Here is a 23,112-nt window from a genome sequence, read left to right on the forward strand (position 1 = left end):
TTTTTTATCTCACAAAATCATCTGTTAAACTGTGAGAATAACAGAAATATTTTCTGGTTCATTTTAGAAATATATATTCCCTTTGAAAGTGTTGTACAGATTATTTTAATACGGGGACTTTTGAGGGGGCATCATCAAAAATCATTTTAACTCTACAGTCTGTTTTTTTTATTATTAGAAATCAAATGTAAATATAATTATTTTCCCTTCACACTATGTTTTACTGCAGAATTTAATTTGACGCATAACGTATAAAGTCCAGCTGTTGATGACTGTGTAAAAAAACTGAAGAAAACTGTACAAATAAACTCATGTTTTCTCTAGAAATAAAAAGGTCAGACTGATTATGTCCTTTAAAACAGAAATGACTAAATAAATTAATCCTCTATCTGTAATTTATGCCATCTTCTGGTGCAAAGGGGAAACAATATTTCCATAAGAAAACAAATTCTTAAAGGTAGGGCAAAAGAGGGAGCCTCGTTAATGTTCATGAGGTAGTTCTACCTGATTGGTCACAGACACGTTTTGGATCTGACATTTCATGTTGCTGCACTAGACTGTTTTCTGACTGCTGTGAAAAATCCTCCTGAGGAGATTAAGCTGACTAGTGCAAGATAATAAAATGAACTCAGAAACTACACTGACCTAATAGTTTCTTATGAGCCCTTGATTACTGTTGTAGAATGAACATCAATTTGTTACAGTTACATTATTTACTGTTCATTATCAGCCAAATAAGGGTGGGTTTCCTTCTGAGCATGGTTCCTCTTAAGGTTTCTTCCTCATATCATCACAGGGAGTTTTTCCTTGCCACTGTCACCACAGGCTTCCTCATTAGGGATAAAACAGTTTAACAGATAAAATAGTTTTTTTCCTTTCTCTGTTTCTCTTCTTTTGTAAAGTTGCTTTGAGACAATGTCCATTGTAAAAAGGCACTATAGAAATAAATTGAATAGATACAGAATTAACCAACCAGAAATATACATTTTATTTAATTTTCTGTTTGAAAACCCAGCTAGCTATTGTTTCATAAACATTTGAAGATTACAGTGATTTTATTTACTAAATTCTCCACAGTGAAATGAAAATTAAAATGTCATTATGTGATAAACGGGTAAATTCTGAGTGGGACAGTAAATCACTGTAACTTTGATAGATAGATAGATAGATAGATAGATAGATAGATAGATAGATAGATAGATAGATAGATAGATAGATAGATAGATAGATAGATAGATAGATAGATAGATAGATAGATAGATAGTTTACTTAGTTCATCCCAAAGGGAAATTCACAGTTTCTAACAGTATCCACAAACACAGGTAATAGATAAAATAGGAAGGAATATAACAAAAATACTAAAATAGGGTACAAAAATGTAACAAAAAATATATCAAATAACAAAATATTACAAAATATAGCAGAATATAATAATATAACAAAATATAGCAGAAAAATACTAAATACAGAGATTTAGGAATAAATATGGAGAATGAGATGAGAAACAAGATAAGTAATGTGCAAAACAAGTGTTTAAGGTTACAGACCTAGTTGATGTGCAAAAACTGTTTATGTGCAAAAACTGTGTGTTTATGAGTCCTGTACAAATCTCAGTTTATTGAGAGTTCTGTATAAACCGGAGTGTATTGTGTGTAGTGTGTGTTTTATTGTACAGTCCAGGACAGAGAGAAGAGTAGTGTCAGCACTGACTTCTCTCACCCTGAGTTGAATTAAAAAGTCGCATGGCATGGGGGAGGAACGACCTCCTCAGTCTGTCAGTGGAGCAGGGCAGTGACACCAACCTGTCACTGAAGCTGCTTCTCTGTCTGGATATGATGTTGTACAGTGGATGCAGTGGATTGTCCATGATGGACAGGAGCCTGCTCAGCTCCCTCCTCTCTGCCACTGATGTCAGGCTGTCCAGTTCTGAGCCTACAATCGAGCCCGCCTTCCTCACCAGCTTGTCCAGACGTGAGGTGTCCTTCTTTTTTATGCTGCCTTCCCAGCACACTGCCGCATAGAAGAGGGCACTCACCACAACAGTCTGACAGAACATCTGCAGCAGCTTTTTGCAGATGTTAAAGGAAGCCAGCCTTCTTAGGAAGTACAGCCTGTTCTGTCCTTTCCTGCACAAAGTGTCTGTGTTGGCAGTCCAGTCCATTCTTTCATCCAGCTGTACTCCAAGGTACTTGTAGGTCTTGACAAACTCCACACAGTCGCTGTTGATAGTTACAGGCTCAGGCTGAGTCCTGGGCCTCCTAAAGTCCATTACCATCTCCCTGGTCTTTGTAGTGTTGAGGTGCAGATGGTTAATGTCACACCATGCAACAAAGTCCTGTATCAGTTTTCTCAACAAAGTCCTGTATCAGTTTTCTTAGTGAAGTGATATTGAGCTCAGTGAGACATTATTAAAGCAAACTTTCTCTTGGAGAAAGCCTTATTTCTACATGTATGAAATCTGAATATTTCTACCCTTTTTTAGGATTTATTTTTATTTTGTCCATGGTTGACATGGTGATAAACCCCAAGTGCAGCATGAGCTGGTGTTCCAGTAAGCACAGGATGTTTTGTTGTCATATATTACAGTATATTACACCTGATATGGCTTTGTACTACTACAGTGATGATGGTAATCTCTGTCTCTTTCTACTTGAACTCTACAAGTTTCATATGCTTTAATAATTAAGAACACAGGAGAAACAGATTTGACTGACTCTCCTGGAAAGTGGTCCAGTATATTCCAACTGGTTTAGAATGAAAATGCTACAGCATTGTTAGTAATGTGTCTGTGTTTTATCAACTCAACTAATCACACATCACCCCAGTAGCAAAGCCTATAGGGATGAGTCAGAGGGGTTATCTGGACACACCCATTTTAAGTACTGGCTCTTGTAAGAATACACTGTGACGAGTACACTGTATTCAGAGTATAATATCATGAAATGTTTCTCAGTTAATTACAGAACTGCAGTTCATTGAGAAATGCATGGCTCAAAGCTGAACAAATGTCTGTACCCATTATCTTAAATCTTAGAAATTAAAGGTCTGTTGCAAATACAGAAGAAACATGTGGAAAACACAAGCAAATGTCACACACACAAAAAAACACACACACAAAAAAAAAAACAAACAGGCAAAATCAGCAAAGCTGCAATAAGCCGAAAACACAGCGGAAATTGCTTACAACAAAGGAGAAATTCTTCTGAGGGACATGGAAACACTGAGCGGATCATTCTCATAAGATTTAGGACTGCAGTTAAACCAGCTGCTCTTTCCAAAACCACAGTTAATATTTTAACCACACATAAAATTTTGGGACGCAGCTTTTAGACACTTAGTTCTCATACTGCAGAAAGCAGAACACAAGCACCCACAAGCTATTAACAACCAAATTCACTTAACTTTTAAAATGTTATATTCAAATAATAATCTTCAGACACAAAACTAAAGTAATTAAACTAATGCACAATTATATTAGTTTGTATACAGACTAAATGTTTTATAATAAAAAACAACAACAAAAAAGATTTTATTGTTAAATTGTATGTGCTGCAAAATTCTTATTGTTTTCATCAAAGGTCCCTATTCTATACGTATTGAGAAAGAACAACAAGTCATTATTGGAAAAATTTACTCTCTGTTACAGACAGAAGGTAGTGTTACGGGATGTGGTATCTCAGTGGCCGTCAGAGTGTTGCACTGCTGATCAGAAGGTTGTGAGTTCAAATCCCAAAAATACAATTAGCTGCCTCTGCTGGACCCTTGAGCAAGACCTATAACTCTCAACTGCTCAGATGTATAAAAATGAAATAAATGTAGATTGTGTTTGTCAGATGATGGATATAAGGGTTACAATTTAAATACTCTTGACTCACTGGGAATATACATAGATAGATACATCTTTATTGTCAGTGCAAAGTACAGGTACATAGCAATGAAATGCTGTTTAGCATCTACCAGAAGAGCAAATAGTAGAAATTGTGCAAATGAACAAGTGCAGATAAATATGTAAATATGTACATCGATAATAAGGCTATGTCAGAGTGTGTATAGAAAAGTATGTGCAGGTAGTATTTACAGCAGATAAAGTGACAGGTGTAATTATAATTGTGCTAAAAATGTGTGCATTATGTACAATGTATGTACAACAGTAACAGATAATATACAGTGAATATACAGATAGTATATGGTATGTATAAATATAGTATATATAAATGTATATAAATAGATAGACAGATAGATAAAAAACTAGGTGTAATCTATGAAATGGACAATATGTACATTAATTATATTACACAGTGAGAAAATATTATGTTATACCAGAATGTACAACAGAATGTATAACAATGAAAAATATTATATTAACAGAATGTACAGGGTGGAGCAGAACTGTAAAGTGGTAAGTGTAGTAAGACATGCGTGTCCTAGCGGTGTAGTGTAGAGTTCAGTAGATTTATGGTTGAAGGAAAAAAACTAGCCCTAAACCTGCTGGTTCTGGTGAGGATGGACCTGTATCTCCTCCTGGATGGAAGGTGGTTGAACAGTTTATGACTCGGGTGGGAGGAGTCCTAGATTATTTTGTGCGCTCTGCGCAGACATCTACTGTGGTGAAGAGACTCAATGGCAGGTAGTTGGGTGTCAATGATGCGTTGGGCGGTTTTCACAACCCTTTACAGTGATTTCTTTTCACACACCATGGAGCTGCCATGCCATACTGTGATAGAGCTCGTCAAGATGCTCTCAATGATGCAGCGGTAAAAGTTGGTCAGGATCTTGGGGGATAGGTGAACTTTCTTCAGTCTCCTTAGGAAGTAAAGACGCTATTGCGCCTTCTGAACCAGAGTTGAGGTGTTCAGATGCCAGGACAGATCCTCAGAGATGTGGACACCCAGGAACTTAAAGCTGGAGACACGCTCCACTTCAGACCCATTGATGTAAATAGGGTAGTGTCTGCTGCTGTTAGATTTCTGGAAGTCCACAATGAGCTCTTTGGTCTTTGTGGCATTAAGGGTGAGGTTGTTTATGGAACACCGTGCTGACAGTCTATGGATCTCCTCCGATTCATCGTTGTTGCTGATTCGGCCAACAACTGTGGTATCATCTGCATATTTGATGAAGACGTTGGAGTTATGTTGCGGAACACAGTCATGGGTGAACAGGGAGTAGAGCAGTGGGCTCAGCACACAGCCTTGTGGGACACCGGTGTTCAGGATGAGGGTTGAGGATAAGTGATTACCCAACCTTACAGACTGAGGTTGATTTGTTAAAAAGTCCATAATCCAGCTGCATATGGATATGCAGATACCCAGGTCACTGAGCTTAGTGATCAGTTTACTAGGGTATTAAAAACAGAGCTGAAGTAAATGAACAACATCCAAATGTACTCTGCTCAGTGCTGAGTGTCCCTTTGTTGTGGAGAGTGATATTGGAGGATCAGCCGTAGAGGAATCATCATTCCTGGTGTGTGTGACGTCCTGGTCAAAGCGAACAAAGAAGTGGTTGAGCTTGTCTGGGAGGAAGGCATTGCTGGTAGGTAGCGACTGTATTGTTGGTTTGTGGTCAGTGGTGGTCTGATATAGAGGGGTATATAGTAGTGACAGGGTATAAAGAAACAAGAATTAAAATCCTTATCTTACTTTTGCAATGTCATTTTCAGGGGTATTTAATGTGTTACATATAAATAACATGATAAACAAATATTACTGACATTTCTGTCTATTAAACATTAAACACATAGTGTGTGTGACAGCTACTGAATAAAGAGGTTCGGATCACCTTTCCTCTCTGTAATAATGCTGTTTGGTCTTTTTAGTCAGTTGTGTTTAGTTTGGATGATTTATAAACAAATCAAGTGCAGCACATGAATAACCTTATTTGAAAAATAGTAAATAAAAAAACAAACAAACAAACAAAAACAGTTACACTGTAAACATGGGTCACCTAATTCCTCTAGTTTAATATGCTAATCAGGGATTTACATTACATTACAATATATGCTTAAAGGAAGTGTTAAAGCATTTCTCATTATTCTCCTCATTATAGCTCCTTATTACTGCAGTGCACTAAAGCCCTTAAACTCCTTTCTACTTTAGAAAGACTGATCATCTTCTTACATTTTATTATAAACTAATTCAGGTGAAATGTTCGGAAGACGCATAAAACTGTAATTGAACCCGGATCTCCAGGGTAATCTCCATCGCCCTCACTGCAGAAAACCAGGATAAAAACTAGGCACTGCTTTATTAAGCAAACTCTTTGCTTTAGTGTGTAAACTGTGTTATTTCTTAAATTATTTCATGTTAATAAGAAAAATTTGATTTAAGTGGTGTAATCACGACTAGAACCATGAATACATACAAACCAGTCCATATACCACTGTTATGAATTCACCGAAGCAGACCAGGGGATTCTGAAGCAGTGTTCAGCAGGAATGTTTTATTGGAGATCAGAACACACTGTGGTGGTACTGTAGTCACCAAGTCCAGTGAAAAGGAACATGAGTTACAGTTTTAAAGGCCTTGAGTGGGCAGGCTTTGAAGGTGTGACAATACAAAAGCCTAGAGGTGATAAAATCCCCCCAAGTGGAGGTGGACCTCACAGGTGTCACACCTAGCATGATAATGCAAAGACCTAGATGTGATACTCTTAAACAAAGCATTGAAAGGGAGAAAGGTCCCCAGAGTTCTAAATAACTCTCACAATTTGTAAACATTTTATCAGCATTTTATCGGCTTGTTGTTAGTTTACACTCTCATAATAGGTCTTAGCATTTAAGGGGTGTAGTTCTTGACCTGAGCTATTGCCATGCCTTTGTGCTGAAGATTAGTAGTCGGTTATGAATATTAATGTAATGAAACTGACTAAAACAACTATTTTGCTAAACCTTGACCATGTGTGGTCAAAAAGGCTTCCAAACAATTAGGAATTTTCCATGGTTATATTATACAGTTTTATAAATATAGTGCTAATATCCTTTTGCAGTTTGTCTAGTCCCTTGACTGGGTCAACCAGACCTGTGTAACTTTCATGTCCAACAACTTTGCAGGCACCATGTTGTGAAGCAAGAACATAATTCAGTGCTCTGTTCTGCAGTTCTATTAGTCTGGGAAGCATTAAGTTCTTCAGATGATTCTTTATAGATGTAAATGGTTCAGCTAGCGGGTGCTGCAGTGATGAATTCAGGAAACTGTGTATGCCTACCTGCAAACAAAAGATGGAAAAAAAGAAGAAGAAGAAATACAAACAAACAAGACAAAAATGTGTGGGTTTTTTTTTCTCTCTCTCTCTTTCTTTTTTTAGAATACTAGGTTAAAATTCATTTGATCATATAGTGGTTTAAGTTGTTAGTGTTGTTCCTTGCCCTAATCTACAAATACCGACACCTATGGACCAGTTAGGTAGGGATGAACTAGAAAAGGGGAACCTATGTGGAAGTCTTCACTCTTGTGTTGGCCCCCGAGGCCTATTGCACATTGGTTCTCCTCACTGGTCCATGTGTCCTAGTCTGTCCCTATTGATGATGGAACAAGTTTGCAATGTGAGACATGAGTCCACGTCTTTTTTCCACAGCAAAGCAGAGTTTCAATTAAAATCTTTCTTTCCGAAGAAGAGGATAAACCAAATTTTTCTTACTAAAACAGAGGATGAACCAGAATTTTCTCTGAGAAAACAGAGGACAATCACAATTTTTTTTTATTTTTTTTTTTTGGTGAGACAAAGGATAAAACAAATTCTTCTCTGCCAAAGCAGAGAATCCACTATTTGTTAACATACAACTGTGGCTGACCTTCCCTGCTGAAAACAGAGGATAAACCAAATTCTTCCTTACTGAAGTAGAGGATGAACTAATTTCTAAAACACCCTACAGCTGTGTTTAACACTTCAAAGCAGAGGATAACTTAAATACTGGTCTGTAGTGATTCTTTGATAGAGTGACACTCCAGATCATAGCTGAGTTGAAGAAGTTCAGTCTGGACTGGTTTCAAGTGAGCAGCTCTATCCGGGTCACGGCACCATCTGTTGTGAATTTACCGAAGCAGACCAGGGGACTCGTTAGTAGTGTTCAGCAGGAATGTTTTATTGGAGATCAGAACACACTGTGGTGGTACTGTAGTCACCATGTCCAGTGAAAAGGAACACCAGTTACAGTTTAAAGGCCTTGAGTGGGCAGGCCTTGAAGGTGTGACAATACAAAAGCCTAGAGATGATAAAAACCCCTAAGGGGAGGTGGACCTGATCACCGTCTGATTTGATCTGAGTTCCTGATCACCATCTGATTTGAATTCAAAAAGGAATGTATGTTACAGTAGATTCTAGAGTGACCTCAAAATGTATTTTCGTACACCATATATAACCCAGCATCTCTTTTCTGGAATTTCTGAAATCAAAAGCTTAACCTCTGATTAGTTGTCTTAACAAGTAGGTGGGACACAGAGACAGAGCTGACGTTAATTAGGAAGGATAACGACCAAATCATTTTATTCAGCTCAGCATTCAGTCCAAGTGCAAGGATCAAATATTTCAGAATTAAGTGAGACACCCTACATACCCCATATGTGTAGCTCACCCTCTGAACAGAGCTTAAATCTGGTACTAAATCCTCATTCTGTACATAACTCAAAACATGGCCATCAGATTTTTTGTCAGAATTAATTACTTTGTCTAAAAACAATTAATCTTTCATAATGTGCAAATGCTAATCAATATGATTTATGTTTTAATGAATAACTGTTTAACTTCAATTTACCTGTATACTCACATCATACAAGGGAAACTATGGGTTACACTGATTCCTCAGAATGAATTCTGGATTGTTGCTCAGATACTGTAAATGAGAATCAGTATAACATTTGTGGGGGTGTTTGTGGATTGTGAAGAGGGTCTGGTGTCCTTTTATACTCCAGATGTCATATCTATTCTTTCACTGCAAAACTCTATCCATACATCAGTCCTGGCTTTTATGAAGGTAAAAACTCAGCACCACTGATCATCTCACCTATAATTGGGAGTGAATAAATGAACACCTCACATAAAAATGTAAAAAGATGTTCCAAAATATTTTGTTCTGATCTGAGTTATGACAAACGTTCAAATTAATAAGAGATTCTTCTTAATTTTTTTTTTTAAAGATGCATGTACAGTGTATATTGAATAATAATAAACAAATCACATTTCAGTAACAGATAAATCTGGAGTTCGTTATTTAGAGCTTAATTAGCAATATATCCATATTTGTCTCAGAAAGTCAATATTACATTTTGTACTGAATTTATGCATGTATCCAATACAAATATATGTATAAAAATGTAGGCTTATCAAAATTTCTTCATTCGCAAAATTAGATCTATCTCATTACTGTCAGGAATAGCTGGACATTTCAGGCCCGGAGAGGGCGCTGGCAGGCGAATCTTGGAAACCTGCTTGTTCATGTGTATTTTGTGTCCTGCCTTTCCTATTGTTCTCCTTCTTGTTGTATCATCTGTTCCCCATTTACTTAAATGTCTAACCCTATAAATAGGGATCCTTGTGGTCCTGTCATTGTTAATCTGTTCTGTGGTCATGTTATGTTCTCTTTTTTGCCATAGATTATGTTAAGGTTTTTTAGATCTAGGTTTTGTTTTTGTTTTAGTTCCTTGCCATGTCAGTTAGTCTACCCCATGTCTTGTGTTTATGTAAATAAAGCAGTGCTTCATTTTGTCCCCTAACCCTAACCCAAACAGTTCATCTCCCTATCTAGTGCACTACGAAGTGAACAGGGAAGTGATATCACACAAGCAAATCAAAAGTGAAACAAAATCACATGTCGAGCTAAAAATCTCTCTTGATACTGAAAATTATAACTACAGCACAGTTAAAGACTTCACGAGGAGTATAATCACAGACAATTCTGACTTTCCACTTAAAGCGAGGCAAAAAATAAAGGTAGGTACTTTAGTGTTCAGTGAAAGAATTAAGTAGTATTTTATGTTAGATTATGAACCTTGTTGGCTAAGTTAAATGAAAGAATCAGGCATTTAAGGCCCAGTAAAGTTTAAATTCGGTAAACAACACGCTTGTAAACAACTTCTGAGTAACTTTGCTTATGATTGGCTCCTTACTCTTCTTTAGAATACCAGGTTTAACAACTCATACATAAGTGTGTGTGTAATGAAGAATTTCTTGATGTAAAGGTTTAACTGGAGTATAAAATGGCAGAAGCTTCATCACCACAACCAAGAAAAAGCAAAAGGAAACGCATGGATACACCCGATTCTTGTGAGTAACACAAATGATTTATAAAAAAAAAATCACATAAAAATGTGTCCAGTTAAACCGGTCAATTAAGTATGCAGTGTGTATACAGAATACTTTTCATACGGTTAAACCAGGGGGGTCGCTAGGGCTATTCATTCGGGGCTCGAACCCCGGATGTTTTTAATCTAGCCCCGAATGTTTTATGCCTAATTATCCACCGGAGTGTAGAGGAATTAATAAAATGTTGATCATTTTATTAGAGCACTGTTGCCGTTTACTGTACACGATTTTGACTGACATCTCCGCACGCGCGCGCGCGCACACACACACACACACACACACACACACACACACACACACACACGCACACACGCTCTCGCCAAAATACCGCGAGAGTGTGCGCTCGAATATGCTCTAGAACTGCTCTCGCGATACTTTAATGTCCTACACCTGTCACACCAGCGCCGCTTTCACACCACGTGACTTAAATACCTTACAGCCCTTACACGGGACAGCAGTAAAAATGTCAGAAAACACAACAATCTTATTATTCAGATAAAAGTCTAACTTCTAATATTTAATCTTAACACAGTTGATAAAAGTCGGCTAACAAATGTATGTTGTGTCAAAAAGGAGGCCCACTGTCTCTGATTCTGAAAACCCCTGACATATAGGACCCTTTAGAATATTATTCCATACCCAAGACCTACAAAAGACTTAAATTAAATCATCCTAAAGATAGATCTAAATAAAATCTAAACTGTTAAAGCACTAAGACATTACAGTCTGAACCTTATGACTTTCTATTATTCAACGAATGCAGTATTTAAGTTAAAATACAGACATAGCTTAAGTGAACAATCGACCAGAACAGACTCCATCATTCGGCTGTTCTGTCTATTGATAAAGGAATTCTCAGCACTAGAAATACTAGTATGATAATTGACCGTTTTGCTCAAGGCTTGGAGATACTCTCTGATGATTCCACCCTCAAAAAACATAGTATAGAAAAGTCATCAAGAGCATGAAGTAGACAAGATACAAGTAGTAAGATAGCTGAGAGAATGAGAGATGAGAGAACGATAAGAGAAGAGAAGCTGTAAAAAATAAACAAAGAATAATTCATACAGTAGTGCCAGCATAAATCAGGAATGAAATAATAGGTGCATGTATAATATAGATTATTGTAAAATAATAGTACTAATAAAGGATCTGCACGGCACAGCTTCACACACAAGCTGTAACAGAGATAATATTGCATGGCATACCTGTGTGAGAGAGAAAATGTAATGAATTTAATGGACTCCTTTTTTGGTAGCAATAGTCTGAAATGATGGGAGGAGTCAGAAAACAGACTGAATTAAATTTTCTAGTCACATACTGTTTGTGTTCATTTGTGTTTATTATTAAACAATATTACATAAAAATGCCCTTACAAAACGTGTTATTCTTGCTTACCCCCTCTCCTCAATTAGCCCCAGATGTTTTGGGCTCAGCCCCTGATGTTTTCAAATCCTAGATACGCCCCTGGGTTAAACCACAATAATTTAGCATGATGGTCCTTTATGAAAGATAGAACATTTCTAAGACAAATAGAATAAAAAAAGTTCACAGATGCAGATTGAGTGCTGTGTGTGTGTGTGTGTGTGTAGTTCAGCACGGAAGTCGTCAGACTATTAAGCATAAACATGATCCAATGCTTTTTTGTTTACTTGAAACCCAGTTCAGTTTGACAGTTCATGGGTATAATGTGTAACTTAATACATTTCCTAAAATTATATATTTCCTTCACAATCTATGAAATCTAGTTTCACGTGATTCCAGCAGTCTCCTGTCTGAAGAGCAGCTGCTGTGTTCGATCTGTCTGGATGTGTTCATTGATCCAGTCACCACTCCATGTGGACACAACTTCTGTAAGAGCTGCCTTACACAGTGCTGGGAGAAGAGTCAACACTGTCAATGTCCATTATGTAAAGAGAAATTCACCAAGAGACCTGAACTGAAGATTAATATAACACTGAGAGAGGTTGCAGATCACTTCAAGAAGAAAAGTAGTGCTGACAAACCTGAGGTTCTTTGTGATGCCTGCACTGGAGAGAAGCTGAAGGCCCTGAAATCCTGTCTGGATTGTCGTGCAACTTTCTGTAAAACTCATATGGAGCCACATATTCATGTTCCAAGCTATAAGAAACACAAACTAATAAACCCTGTGGAGAACCTGGAGGACTACATATGCCAGAAACATGAGAGAGCTGTGGAGCTGTTCTGTAGAGATGATCAGATGTGTGTGTGTCAGTTCTGCACTGAAGGAAACCACAAGAATCACAACACTGTTCCTATAGAGGAGGAGAGTGGAGAAAGGAAAGTGAGAAACACAGATTAACATCAATTCTGATAGATAATACAAACTGATTTATCCAGTAGTGGATCAGAGGTTAAACATGTGCATCTTATCAGTTTAAATTCTAATACTGTGAAGGTAATGTTAAGCCTTTAAGTGTGCAATTAAGTAGTACGATTTTACTCTTTCCAATGATTCCCTAAAATGAATATATATAATCAAACAGAACTAACTTAAATTATACTGTATATGTATTAAAATTACAAAACATTTTGTATAAAATCACTTTAAACAAAAATAATTTTTTTGATTATATATTGACTTCTGCTCTACCCTCAGACTCAGCTGGTGAAAATACAGACAGATGTGCAGCAGATGATTCAGGACCGACTGAAGAAGATAAAAGAAATCAAACACTCAGTAGACCAAAGCAAAGTGTGTACAAACATGAAATGAGTTTATATCTGATCAATTCAGTTTTCTTTTGATTTTGTAGAAATGAAACTGCTTTAAACATTAGTTTACTATTCACTGTCATGTAGTGTAAATGAAAATGTGTTCCTCCTTTAGAGAAGCACAGAGAAAGAGAAAGCAGACAGTGCTGAAGTCTTCACTGCTCTGATTCGCTCCATTGAGAGAAGTCAGGCTGAGCTGCTCGAGGTGATGGAGGAGAAGCAGAAAGCAGCAGAGAGGCAGGCTGAAGGACTCATTAAAGAGCTGGAGCAGGAAATCACTGTGCTAAAGAGGAGAGACACTGAGCTGGAGCAGCTCTCACACACTGAGGAGCATCTCCACCTCCTACAGGTCAGTGTTCCTCTCTCTGCTCACTGGCAATGTAGAACATCACAGAACAACACTCACCATGCTGAGGGATTTCTCCTCTCTCCTGCTCTACTGTAGATTTACTCCTCCATGTGCAGCCCTCCACACACCAAGAACTGGACTGAGATCAGTATTAACACTGATCTGAGTGGGGACACCGTGAGGACAGCTCTGTCTCAGCTTCAGCAGACTCTGAATGAGAAACTCACTAAAACACTCTATGACAAGTTAAAGGAAACAAGTGAGAAATTACTTTGTATTTTAAATATGAGAAATAAGTCTCTAAAAATAGACTACCTTATATGTTTTGTGCTAATTCCAATAAAAAATAACAATAAATGATCTGAAATCTAATGAAAGTGATGTTTTGTCATAATTAGTTTCCACAGAACTGAAGAGGATTCAGCAGTATGCAGGTACAGTGAGGTTTCTGATTTCCTCTCATATTAAAATGTACATATCAGCATTACACCACTACATCATCAGAATTATTGACATCTGTAGATCTCTCCAGATAAAAGGAAGTCTTAAAGTGTCTCTCATTATCCTCCTCACTATAGGTCCTTATTACTACCATGCACTAAACTCTTTTTGTACTTTAGAAAGACTGATCTTTTTACATTTCATAAATAAAATTGAACAAAATTGCCTATTGATGGTAAATTCAATCTTCATGCTGACCAAAAGGTGAGAGTTTTATATTTATGCGGTTAGAAAAGAGTTGTTACACCATGCAGTGTCTCTATCATTTAAATATATAAATATGCTTGAGGGTAAACATCATGAATGTGTTCTACAAAAATAGCATTTTTCTGTTAACATTAAATGACACCTTAAACAAGTATGTTTACTAAAAATAATTTTTTGTATCAGATCAGGAAAACGTGTAGAAATTCAGGTCTGTGATTTTCACACCTAAACAACAGATGCAGTTTACTGTATAGGGGTCAGCAACCATAGACAAATGTGCAGTATAGTCACTGACACACTACCGAAGCGCACTGGAGAGTTTTATTTAACAGTTAATTAAGCACGGTCTCAGCTGCATGCTACATTTTGATGAACCATTGGCTGTTGCACTGTCATTCTTATATAGTGTGATTGTTCTTCCTCAAAAACAAAAATTTATTTAGTGTGATTTGTATTTCCTGAAACACAAAAATGACAAACACAAATATATCACTAAAAATGAAAACATTTAAAATTTTTCATCTTTGACAGACTTTTACCATTTTACAAGTTTTAACACTTTACAAGTTTTATTCATTTTTTTAGGTGATATTCCTAAAAATGTTCCATTATTTAATCTTCTACAAATCCTCTTATAAATCCTAATAAATATGTTTCACTGCATGATGATTTAATTTTTTTTTGCCTGCATACTCATATCACACACTGTGTGTTTCTCTCAGTGGATGTGACTCTGGATCCTGATACAGCTCATCCCAATCTCATCCTGTTTGCTGGTGGAAAACAAGTGACATGTGGAGACAAACGACAGAATCTCTCTGATGCACCACAGAGGTTTAATGATTGTGTTATGGTTCTGGGAAAGCAGAGTTTCTCCTCTGGGAGATTTTATTATGAGGTGCAGGTCAGAGGGAAAACTGCATGGGATGTCGGTGTGGCTACAGAGTCCATTAACAGGAAGGGGAATATTACACTGTCTCCTCAGAATGGATTGTGGACTGTGGATTTGAGGAATGAGAATCAGTACAGTGCTTGTGCTGATCCCCCTGTCCCCCTCACACTGAGAGAGAAGGTGGAGGTGGTGGGGGTGTTTGTGGACTATGAGGAGGGTCTGGTCTCCTTCTATGATGTGAAGTCTAGATCTCATATCTACTCTTTCACTGGTCAGTCTTTCACTGAGAAACTCTATCCTTTCTTCAGTCCTGGTTTACATGATAGAGGTAAAAATTCAGCACCACTGATCATCTACACTGTGTTTAAATGAAATTTCACCTCGCAAATTTACTTCTCATTTTCGTCTATTAAATGGGATTAAATGAGAATCAAATGAAATATTTTACTTTTTCTGGTTCATTTTCGAAATACAGCTATAGGTGGAAAAAACACATAATATTAATCCTTCAATCTGGTGTTATGATTATTACAAATCAAAGGTTAATAAAATTATTTACAGTTCACTGTGTTTTACTCCAGAATTTAATTTGATCAATAAAACGTGTTACATTCAGCTGCTGATGTCTGTGTAGATAAAACTGAACAAAACTGTATTACCTTAAAACTTCAATAAACACAAACAAATTCATATTTTATTTATAAATAACAATGTCAGGCTGATTCTCTTCTTAGAGTCAGAAATAAATAAATAAATCCTCTACTTTTGGTATTTTCTGCCACCTGCTGGTGCAAAGGGGAAACGATGTTTACCTAAAAAAAAAAAATTCTTAAAGGTAGGACGACAAAGGGAGCCTCATTAATATTCATGAGGAAGTTCTACCTGATTGGTCACTGACACGATTTGGCTCTGATGTTTCATGTTGCTGCACGAGACTGTTTTCTGACTCCTGTGAAAAATCCTCCTGAGGAGATTAAACTGACTAGAACAAGATACAGAATTAACCAACCGGAAATATACATTTTATTTCATTTTCTGTTTGAAAAGCCAGCTAGCTATTCTTTCATAAACATTTCAATATTACTGTGGTTTTATTTACTACATACTCCACACTGAAATGAAAATTAAAATGCCATTATGTGATAAACGGGTAAATTCTGAGTGGGACAGTAAATCACTGTAACTTTAATCTGTTTGTAGAGAAGTGATATCGAGCTCAGTGAGACATTATTAAAGCAGACTTTCTCTTGGAGAAAACCTTATTTCTACATGTATGTGGACTGCAGGGCCGTGCACAGACATTTTAAAGGGTAGTGGCCCAAAAAAAAAAAAAAGGGCAGTTACAAAATACCAAAATAAAAGACAAGACACCAGGCACTATATAATAATAATTTTCTGTCTTTATTGTAGACATTTTACTGATAAATTATGAATGCACATCTCTGATAATACCATGAACTTTTTACATATTTTTCTTTGTCTCTGAGTATCTCTTAATTTCACAGCAAAACCTTTCTCTCCCTCACTCTCTGAGTCTCCCTCTGCCTCATCTTGAATGAAGGTATTATAAATGCAATTTCATTATTACTGATACTACTTTACTGCTATACAACACACACGCAGGCACACACAGCTATGCTATATGCAACACGTTTATAATTACATTTATAATGATAAATTATATATTTTTAGAAGAACCATACTTCACAAGAGTTGTGAAAAAAGTGTGACAAATTGCTTGCGTCCAATAATAATTTTATTGGACCTTCTAAAGACGCGAATATTTCGTAACACTGTTACTAACTGCACTAACAAAAGACCAAGAACAAAAACAATTCATTACCAAAAGAACTATAAACAGTGTATCAAAATAATACTTTTAAAACAATACTATTTTCGTATTTTATATACCTGTCGACTGGGCGAATCGAGTGACTGTGTGACTGACTGCTTGGGACTGAGAGAGAAATATGGGAAGCCAAACACATCAAAAGTGGGACGAAACCGCGCCACCCGATTGAGCCACCCTGGGCGGACCAAATATCTGCGCGGTCCAATGGACAGAGCAGCGCGACAGTCTGGATAGCGCAGAGATGAGCTGGTTTACTTGCGCAGTCCAGTGGATAGCGCAGCGCGGACCACAAACCTGCGTGACTCACTGGGCAGCGCTGCGCGACTCTGATGGAAATAGACCCCGCCCACCATCAAGTTTACCCACAATTCTCCGCTGTAGTTTGAAGTGCACATGGAAGCTTACGCTACAACAGTATAGCCAGACAGTATTAATTTGAACTTCTTAAATTTCTAATGTTTATTTTTCCTTTATGGAAACTGCAGTATTGTTCGACAGTACTTCGTGAAATTACATGCATAAGTGGCAATGGAAGAGGATGTTCAAAGCAGGAATTTTAAATGTTGGTCTCGATTGCGTTGCTGGTCTCGTTTGTGTTCGAACTTGAGGAATAAAAAGCCTTCTAACTTCATTTTCTGCATTTTTTGCATTTTCTTCTGTTTTCCAAAGCCTAGTCAATTGTATTCGAAATGTCAAGACTACACTTAATATTGTTTCTACTATGCGCCTTGCCAAACCTGGTTTGCACTTGGGCTTCCTAGCGGAGAATTGTGGGTAAAATGTAAGTGGGTGGAGTCTATTTCCATCAGAGTCGCGCAACGCTGCTCGACCCACAATCCTGTGTGACCCACTGGGCAGTGCTGCGCGACTCTGATGGAAATAGACTAGTAATAGCAAGTAAACCAGCTCATCTCTGCGCTATTCGCTATTCGCTGTCCATTGGGCCGCGCAGATATTTGGTCCGCCCAGGGCGGCTCAATCGGGTGGCGCGGTTTCGTCCCACTTTTGATGTGTTTGGCTTCCCATAGAAATAGCGGAGTGGAGGGCGTCGAGTGACTGTGAGAGACTGTGGCTGCTTGGGAGCGAGCGAGAAAAGTAAAACCCGGAGTGGAGTCGAAAAATCTTTAGCGTTCTCTAGTTCACACTACAAGACTTTAACCGTCGGCAGATCGCTTTGCTGTTCAGACTACATGACTTCACTGTAAGTCTTTTTGTCCTTGTGTTCACACTACGCGACGCTTCGTAAATGATCCACAAGAGGGGGTCGCACACCACACCATCTGACAACAACTCTTGTCACTCAACGCCATCCCCAAACCACGTTTTGTCACGAAAACACACGCGACAGGTGGATCCGGAAATGACGCGAGACTTTCGGTAGAGGTTTGTTTTGAAAATGGACGTCGGCAGGAGTCTCGCTCTAAATAAATTTTAATTTATTAAAATAAATGTTGTGTCCACACTATTTTTGAAACCATGTTGCTGCTGCTGCTGCTTTTCTTCCGGTGACCTCAACCTGTTGACTTGCTCTCATTGGCTGGAGGTCGTAGCTACAATTGACACCACGTGATGTCGAGTCGGCCGACCGTCTCAGATATTTAACATGCCAGATATCTGGATATTGTCTGCGAGGTGTCGTTGAGTAGATCACACAAAGATTGCCGAGCGCTGATCACCCGCTGATTTTCCCACGATCACAGACCGATCTGTCGGCGAGCTCGTTAATTTGCAAATCGGCCTTAGAATCCTGTAGCCCTTGTAGGTATTTTAGGAGTGAATCTGTTAAAATATATGGAACAGACCAGACATGAGCTTTACTCCCAACAGTGAAATGCAACCCACATCTATGCCTACAGTGCCAAGTATTTATTTACAATGAAGGTAAAAAAAAGAGACAAATATAAGTAATATGTAAAACATAAAATAGTGTAACAGACAACAAAGGCAACATATTGTCATTTATTTGTAGATGTTAGCCAACAAGCTAGTTAGTCTAATCATTTCCATTTCCTGCATACAGTGGAAAATGCCATACTTAAATTATTTCAATTCATGAATGCTAGATTATAGCACTAGTCATAGTCTATTTCATGCAGTTATCTTAAAACAAGAAAAACTGTTTCACAGTCTCAGTGTTGCCGAATAAGATATTTTAAAAGTCTATTTCAAAATATTACATAAACATCACGGGTAAAAAATCACGTCGTTAACTTGTGACAATTACCTGTGTTGCTTTTTTCTCTTCCTCTTCTTTGCGTCGCTTCCTGACTTATGCCCATTATAATGTTCTTTTTTCACTCATTTTTTAGAAAGGATAGTTTAAGTGCACATAAATGGCAAAACTAATATATATAATAACTGCGTGCGCCATGCATAATTAATGCGTTATGGTGATGTATTATAATCACGTCAAGATGCATAAAGTGTTTAAATTAGTCCAATATCACATATTGTCAAATCTTATGATTTTTTGCTGGTGTCAATTTAATTTTATTATAACAATATTTTAATCAGTTCGATGATCAATCAGTACTAAAAATATGTTAACTGGCTGAAATAATTTTGCTTAATGTATGGGTGTATGAGCGCACGATGATCACAAGAGGACGCACGCCGACAAAAAATACTTTCGTGCGGCGCCTCCAGTTATTTTGTGCTGTAGACATTTGCCTATGTCGCCTATGCCACGGGCCGGCCCTGCCACGAGCTGTTAACCAAAACAACTTAACTTTCAAAATTCAATTCAAGTTTCAAGAATCTTTATTGTATATAATATAAATATTTTATATAATAATTTATAAATATTTTATATAATATTTTTTTTATTTTTGAATTATTTTGATATTGTGAATATGATATATTCTTTTCAAAATAGTTAATATAATACTTGCAGATGAAATTTAGGGGCACAGCCTTTTCTTTTCTAACGTCTATCTATCTATCTATCTATCTATCTATCTATCTATCTATCTATACATACTATATTGCCAAAAGTATTCGCTCACCTGCCTTGACTCGCATATGAACTTAAGTGACATCCCATTCCTAATCCATAGGGTTCAGTATGACGTCGGTCCACCCTTTGCAGCTATAACAACTCTTCTGGGAAGGCTGTCCACAAGGTTTAGGAGTGTGTTTATGGGAATTTTTGACCATTCTTCCAGAAGCACATTTGTGAGGTCACACACTGATGTTGGACGAGAAGGCCTGGCTCTCAGTCTCCGCTCTAATTCATCCCAAAGGTGTTCTATCGGGTTGAGGTCAGGACTCTGTGCAGACCAGTCAAGTTCATCCACACCAGACTCTGTCATCCATGTCTTTATGGACCTTGCTTTGTGCACTGGTGCACAGTCATGTTGGAAGAGGAAGGGGCCAGCTCCAAACTGTTCCCACAAAGTTGGGAGCATGGAATTGTCCAAAATGTCTTGGTATGCTGAAGCATTCAGAGTTCCTTTCACTGGAACTAAGGGGCCAAGCCCAGCTCCTGAAAAACAGCCCCACACCATAATCCCCCCCTCCACCAAACATTACACTTGGCACAATGCAGTCAGACAAGTACCATTCTCCTGGCAACCGCCAAACCCAGACTCGTCCATCAGATTGCCAGATGGAGAAGCGTGATTCGTCACTCCAGAGAACGCATCTCCACTGCTCTAGTCTCTTACGCCCATGTGCTGCAATAAGTTTACCATCCTACCCTGTTAGTCAAACCTTTATTTTATTTATTTATTTTTTATTATTATACCCTAACTGGGGGCTGAGCCCCCCTTAAATGAAAATTCTAGAATCGCCCCTGCTGGAGACTGATATTGAGGAAGAATAATCACGTGACCCGCAACTCTCCTACAGCTCTTCAGAGATTCCAGCTTTTTTCGATGAGTCAGATCATTTAGTTTCAAATAAGAGCCGACTCTTTCGGTTTCCAAACGATTCATCCCCGTTTGGAAACCGAATCGATATTTCCTATTTATTCAGTTAAAGCTGAATTTATTAATTAAATTCTTACATAAAATGAATAACAAATAAGGTTATTCTATATAATGCATGTTATAAAATCTGTGTAAAATAAATATAACAGATAGATAGATAGATGGATAGATAGATAAAAAATCAGCCAGACAATGGTTTATTAAAATAACAATAGTTATTAATTTAACGCATGTGTTGTGAACTATGTGTGTAATGCCCATTTATTATACTCGCTGATTTATGTAATCACACGATTGGTCCATTCTACACATAATACACTGTGATACAATGAGGGAGATCTTCCCTATGTTAATCTAGTCCACTACGAAGTGAACAGGGAAGTAATATCACACTAGCTAATCGAAAGTGAAAGGGAATCGATTGGAAAACATACGTCGAGCTAAAAATCTCTCTTTACAGAAGAATATAACTACAGCACAGTTAAAGACATCGAGAGGAGTGTAAACACAGACAATTCTGACTTTCTACAAAAAGCAAGGCGAAAAATAAACGTAAGTAATTCAGTGTTCAGTGAAAGATTTAAGTAGTATTTCATGCTAGCTCATTAACCTTGAATGAGGTTGAATGAACAGACGTTGAATGAACAGATTCAGTTTTTTAGGCACAGTTAAGTTTAAATTCGGCAAACAACACGCTTGTAAACAACCTTTGATTGGTTACATACTCACCTTTAAAATACCAGGTTTAACATCTCATATGTGCTTAAATGTGTGTGTAATGAACAATTTCTTAATGTAAAGCTTTAAGAGAAGCAAAACATGGAAGAAGCGTCATCACCACAACTAAGAAAAGGCAAAAGGAAAAACATGGACACACCAGGTTCTTGTAAGTAACACTAATCATTTATGAAAATCACTTTGAAATGTGTCCATTTCACAGCAAAATAAAGCGTGAGCAAAAGCAAGAGAGTAGATGAAATAAAATTTACCCATTTAGAAGAAGCAAAAATAATCTGTGAGACTTCAGTTGCAAAGCAGGTTCAGAAATAAATGTGAAAAAAACTAAGAATTTAAGATGCTTATATATGCACCTAGATTTTTTAGGTGAGACCAGGTAAAACATTCAAAGTCAAATAAAAATAATAAAAAAAAGGTTCTATTTGCTTTTAGCAATCAAAACAAATAAGAAAAATATTAGAGAAGTAGAAATATCTGTAGCTCTGTCTCACTAATCAAATTAGATCAGATTACATATTTACTGTATATAAAATAATAGTAAAATAAAATAAAAGTAAAAATAATAAATGGAAGTCAAATAAAGATGTGTTAAAACTATGGCCTTGTATTTGATGATCTGATGAGGACAAATGATAATTGAGTATTTGATAGTTAAAATTTAAGGTTTAACTGACAGAAAGGGACAGAAGAGAGAGAGCAGGCTATAGCATTATTATTTAAATATACAGTCAAATCGTTTTAAACAATCAAGTATATCTTTCTTCCATACTATGGAAAAACTAAATGTCAGGTAACCGAATCCTCACAATATGAAATGAATAAATAGATCACCATAGAAACACAATAAATAAAAAATTGAACTCGGCACTTGTCACAGAAAACACCAGAGACAAACAGACAATGGAGTATGAAACCCCGGAAGGGGTGCATTTATTGAGGCGGAAGGGAGGTAAAGAGAGGTGTGTGGAGAATACTCAGCTGTTGGTGTAATGATCTGGAAACCGGGGCTGAGAGGAGAAGAGGACGCCGTGCACTGAGGTAAATGGAGAGGGAAATAGCAGTAATCAGACTGTTACTAGGAGTCGAGAAAGAAAGCAGGTAAGGAGATTAGATTGAGGCTAAGGCTTAGGCTAATTAGCACGGAGGCTAAAGCTAACGAACAAATCCATCACTGTGAGTCAATGTCAATAAAAAAAACGAGACCAGATGGGGATGAAGTGAAGGAAGTGTTCTTAAATAGGGGAGTGGAGGTGATTAACTAATGAGGTGCAGGTGATAGATCAATACTCAGGAGAATGTGTGCACTGGCGAGGTGTGGGGTCCGGCGTGACTGTGACAGCACTATGTCTCACTTAAAAGTTAATAGCTTAAATTCAAATGTTCTTCAGTTAAAGTAAAAAGATAGATTCATAAAATAAGGGAATTGTTTGAAGAGGGTATGTCAATTAGAGGGTACACAAGACAAAAAACACAAAACAGTCTTAAGAAAAACAAAGGGTAGGAGGTGCCAGGTAATGCGAGGATAAATAGAGGAAATTTTTTGTAGGACGTTGCACTTGACTGTGCCGAGCCTGGAGCTTTATGTCTTTTGAGTGTCATTTTGTTTTTTTGTTGC

The 23,112-nt window shown here is 37.3% G+C and overlaps 1 protein-coding gene across 1 annotated transcript; it reads left to right on the top strand.

Annotated features, from left to right (window-relative positions):
* Positions 1 to 9,783: 9,783 nt before the first annotated feature.
* On the top strand, positions 9,784 to 15,682 carry LOC131355611 (nuclear factor 7, brain-like). The gene is made up of 8 exons (XM_058394005.1): positions 9,784 to 9,921; positions 10,170 to 10,254; positions 12,042 to 12,598; positions 12,914 to 13,009; positions 13,145 to 13,378; positions 13,475 to 13,637; positions 13,777 to 13,812; positions 14,809 to 15,682. Exons 2-8 carry the CDS (start codon positions 10,188 to 10,190, stop codon positions 15,348 to 15,350), a joined length of 1,695 nt encoding a protein of 564 aa, XP_058249988.1. The 5' UTR covers positions 9,784 to 9,921; positions 10,170 to 10,187; the 3' UTR covers positions 15,351 to 15,682.
* Positions 15,683 to 23,112: the final 7,430 nt, after the last annotated feature.

The sequence above is a fragment of the Hemibagrus wyckioides genome, linkage group LG07 (genome assembly GCF_019097595.1).
Source record: "Hemibagrus wyckioides isolate EC202008001 linkage group LG07, SWU_Hwy_1.0, whole genome shotgun sequence".
Classification (NCBI taxonomy): domain Eukaryota; kingdom Metazoa; phylum Chordata; class Actinopteri; order Siluriformes; family Bagridae; genus Hemibagrus; species Hemibagrus wyckioides.

Excerpts from the sequence above, each read along its gene's own strand:
- LOC131355611 (XM_058394005.1), top strand. The coding sequence starts at position 10,188 with ATGGCAGAAGCTTCATCACCACAACCAAGAAAAAGCAAAAGGAAACGC. Across the intron at positions 10,255-12,041 it reads CATGGATACACCCGATTCTT|TTTCACGTGATTCCAGCAGT; the intron begins GTGAGTAACACA and ends TATGAAATCTAG. Across the intron at positions 13,379-13,474 it reads AGCATCTCCACCTCCTACAG|ATTTACTCCTCCATGTGCAG; the intron begins GTCAGTGTTCCT and ends GCTCTACTGTAG.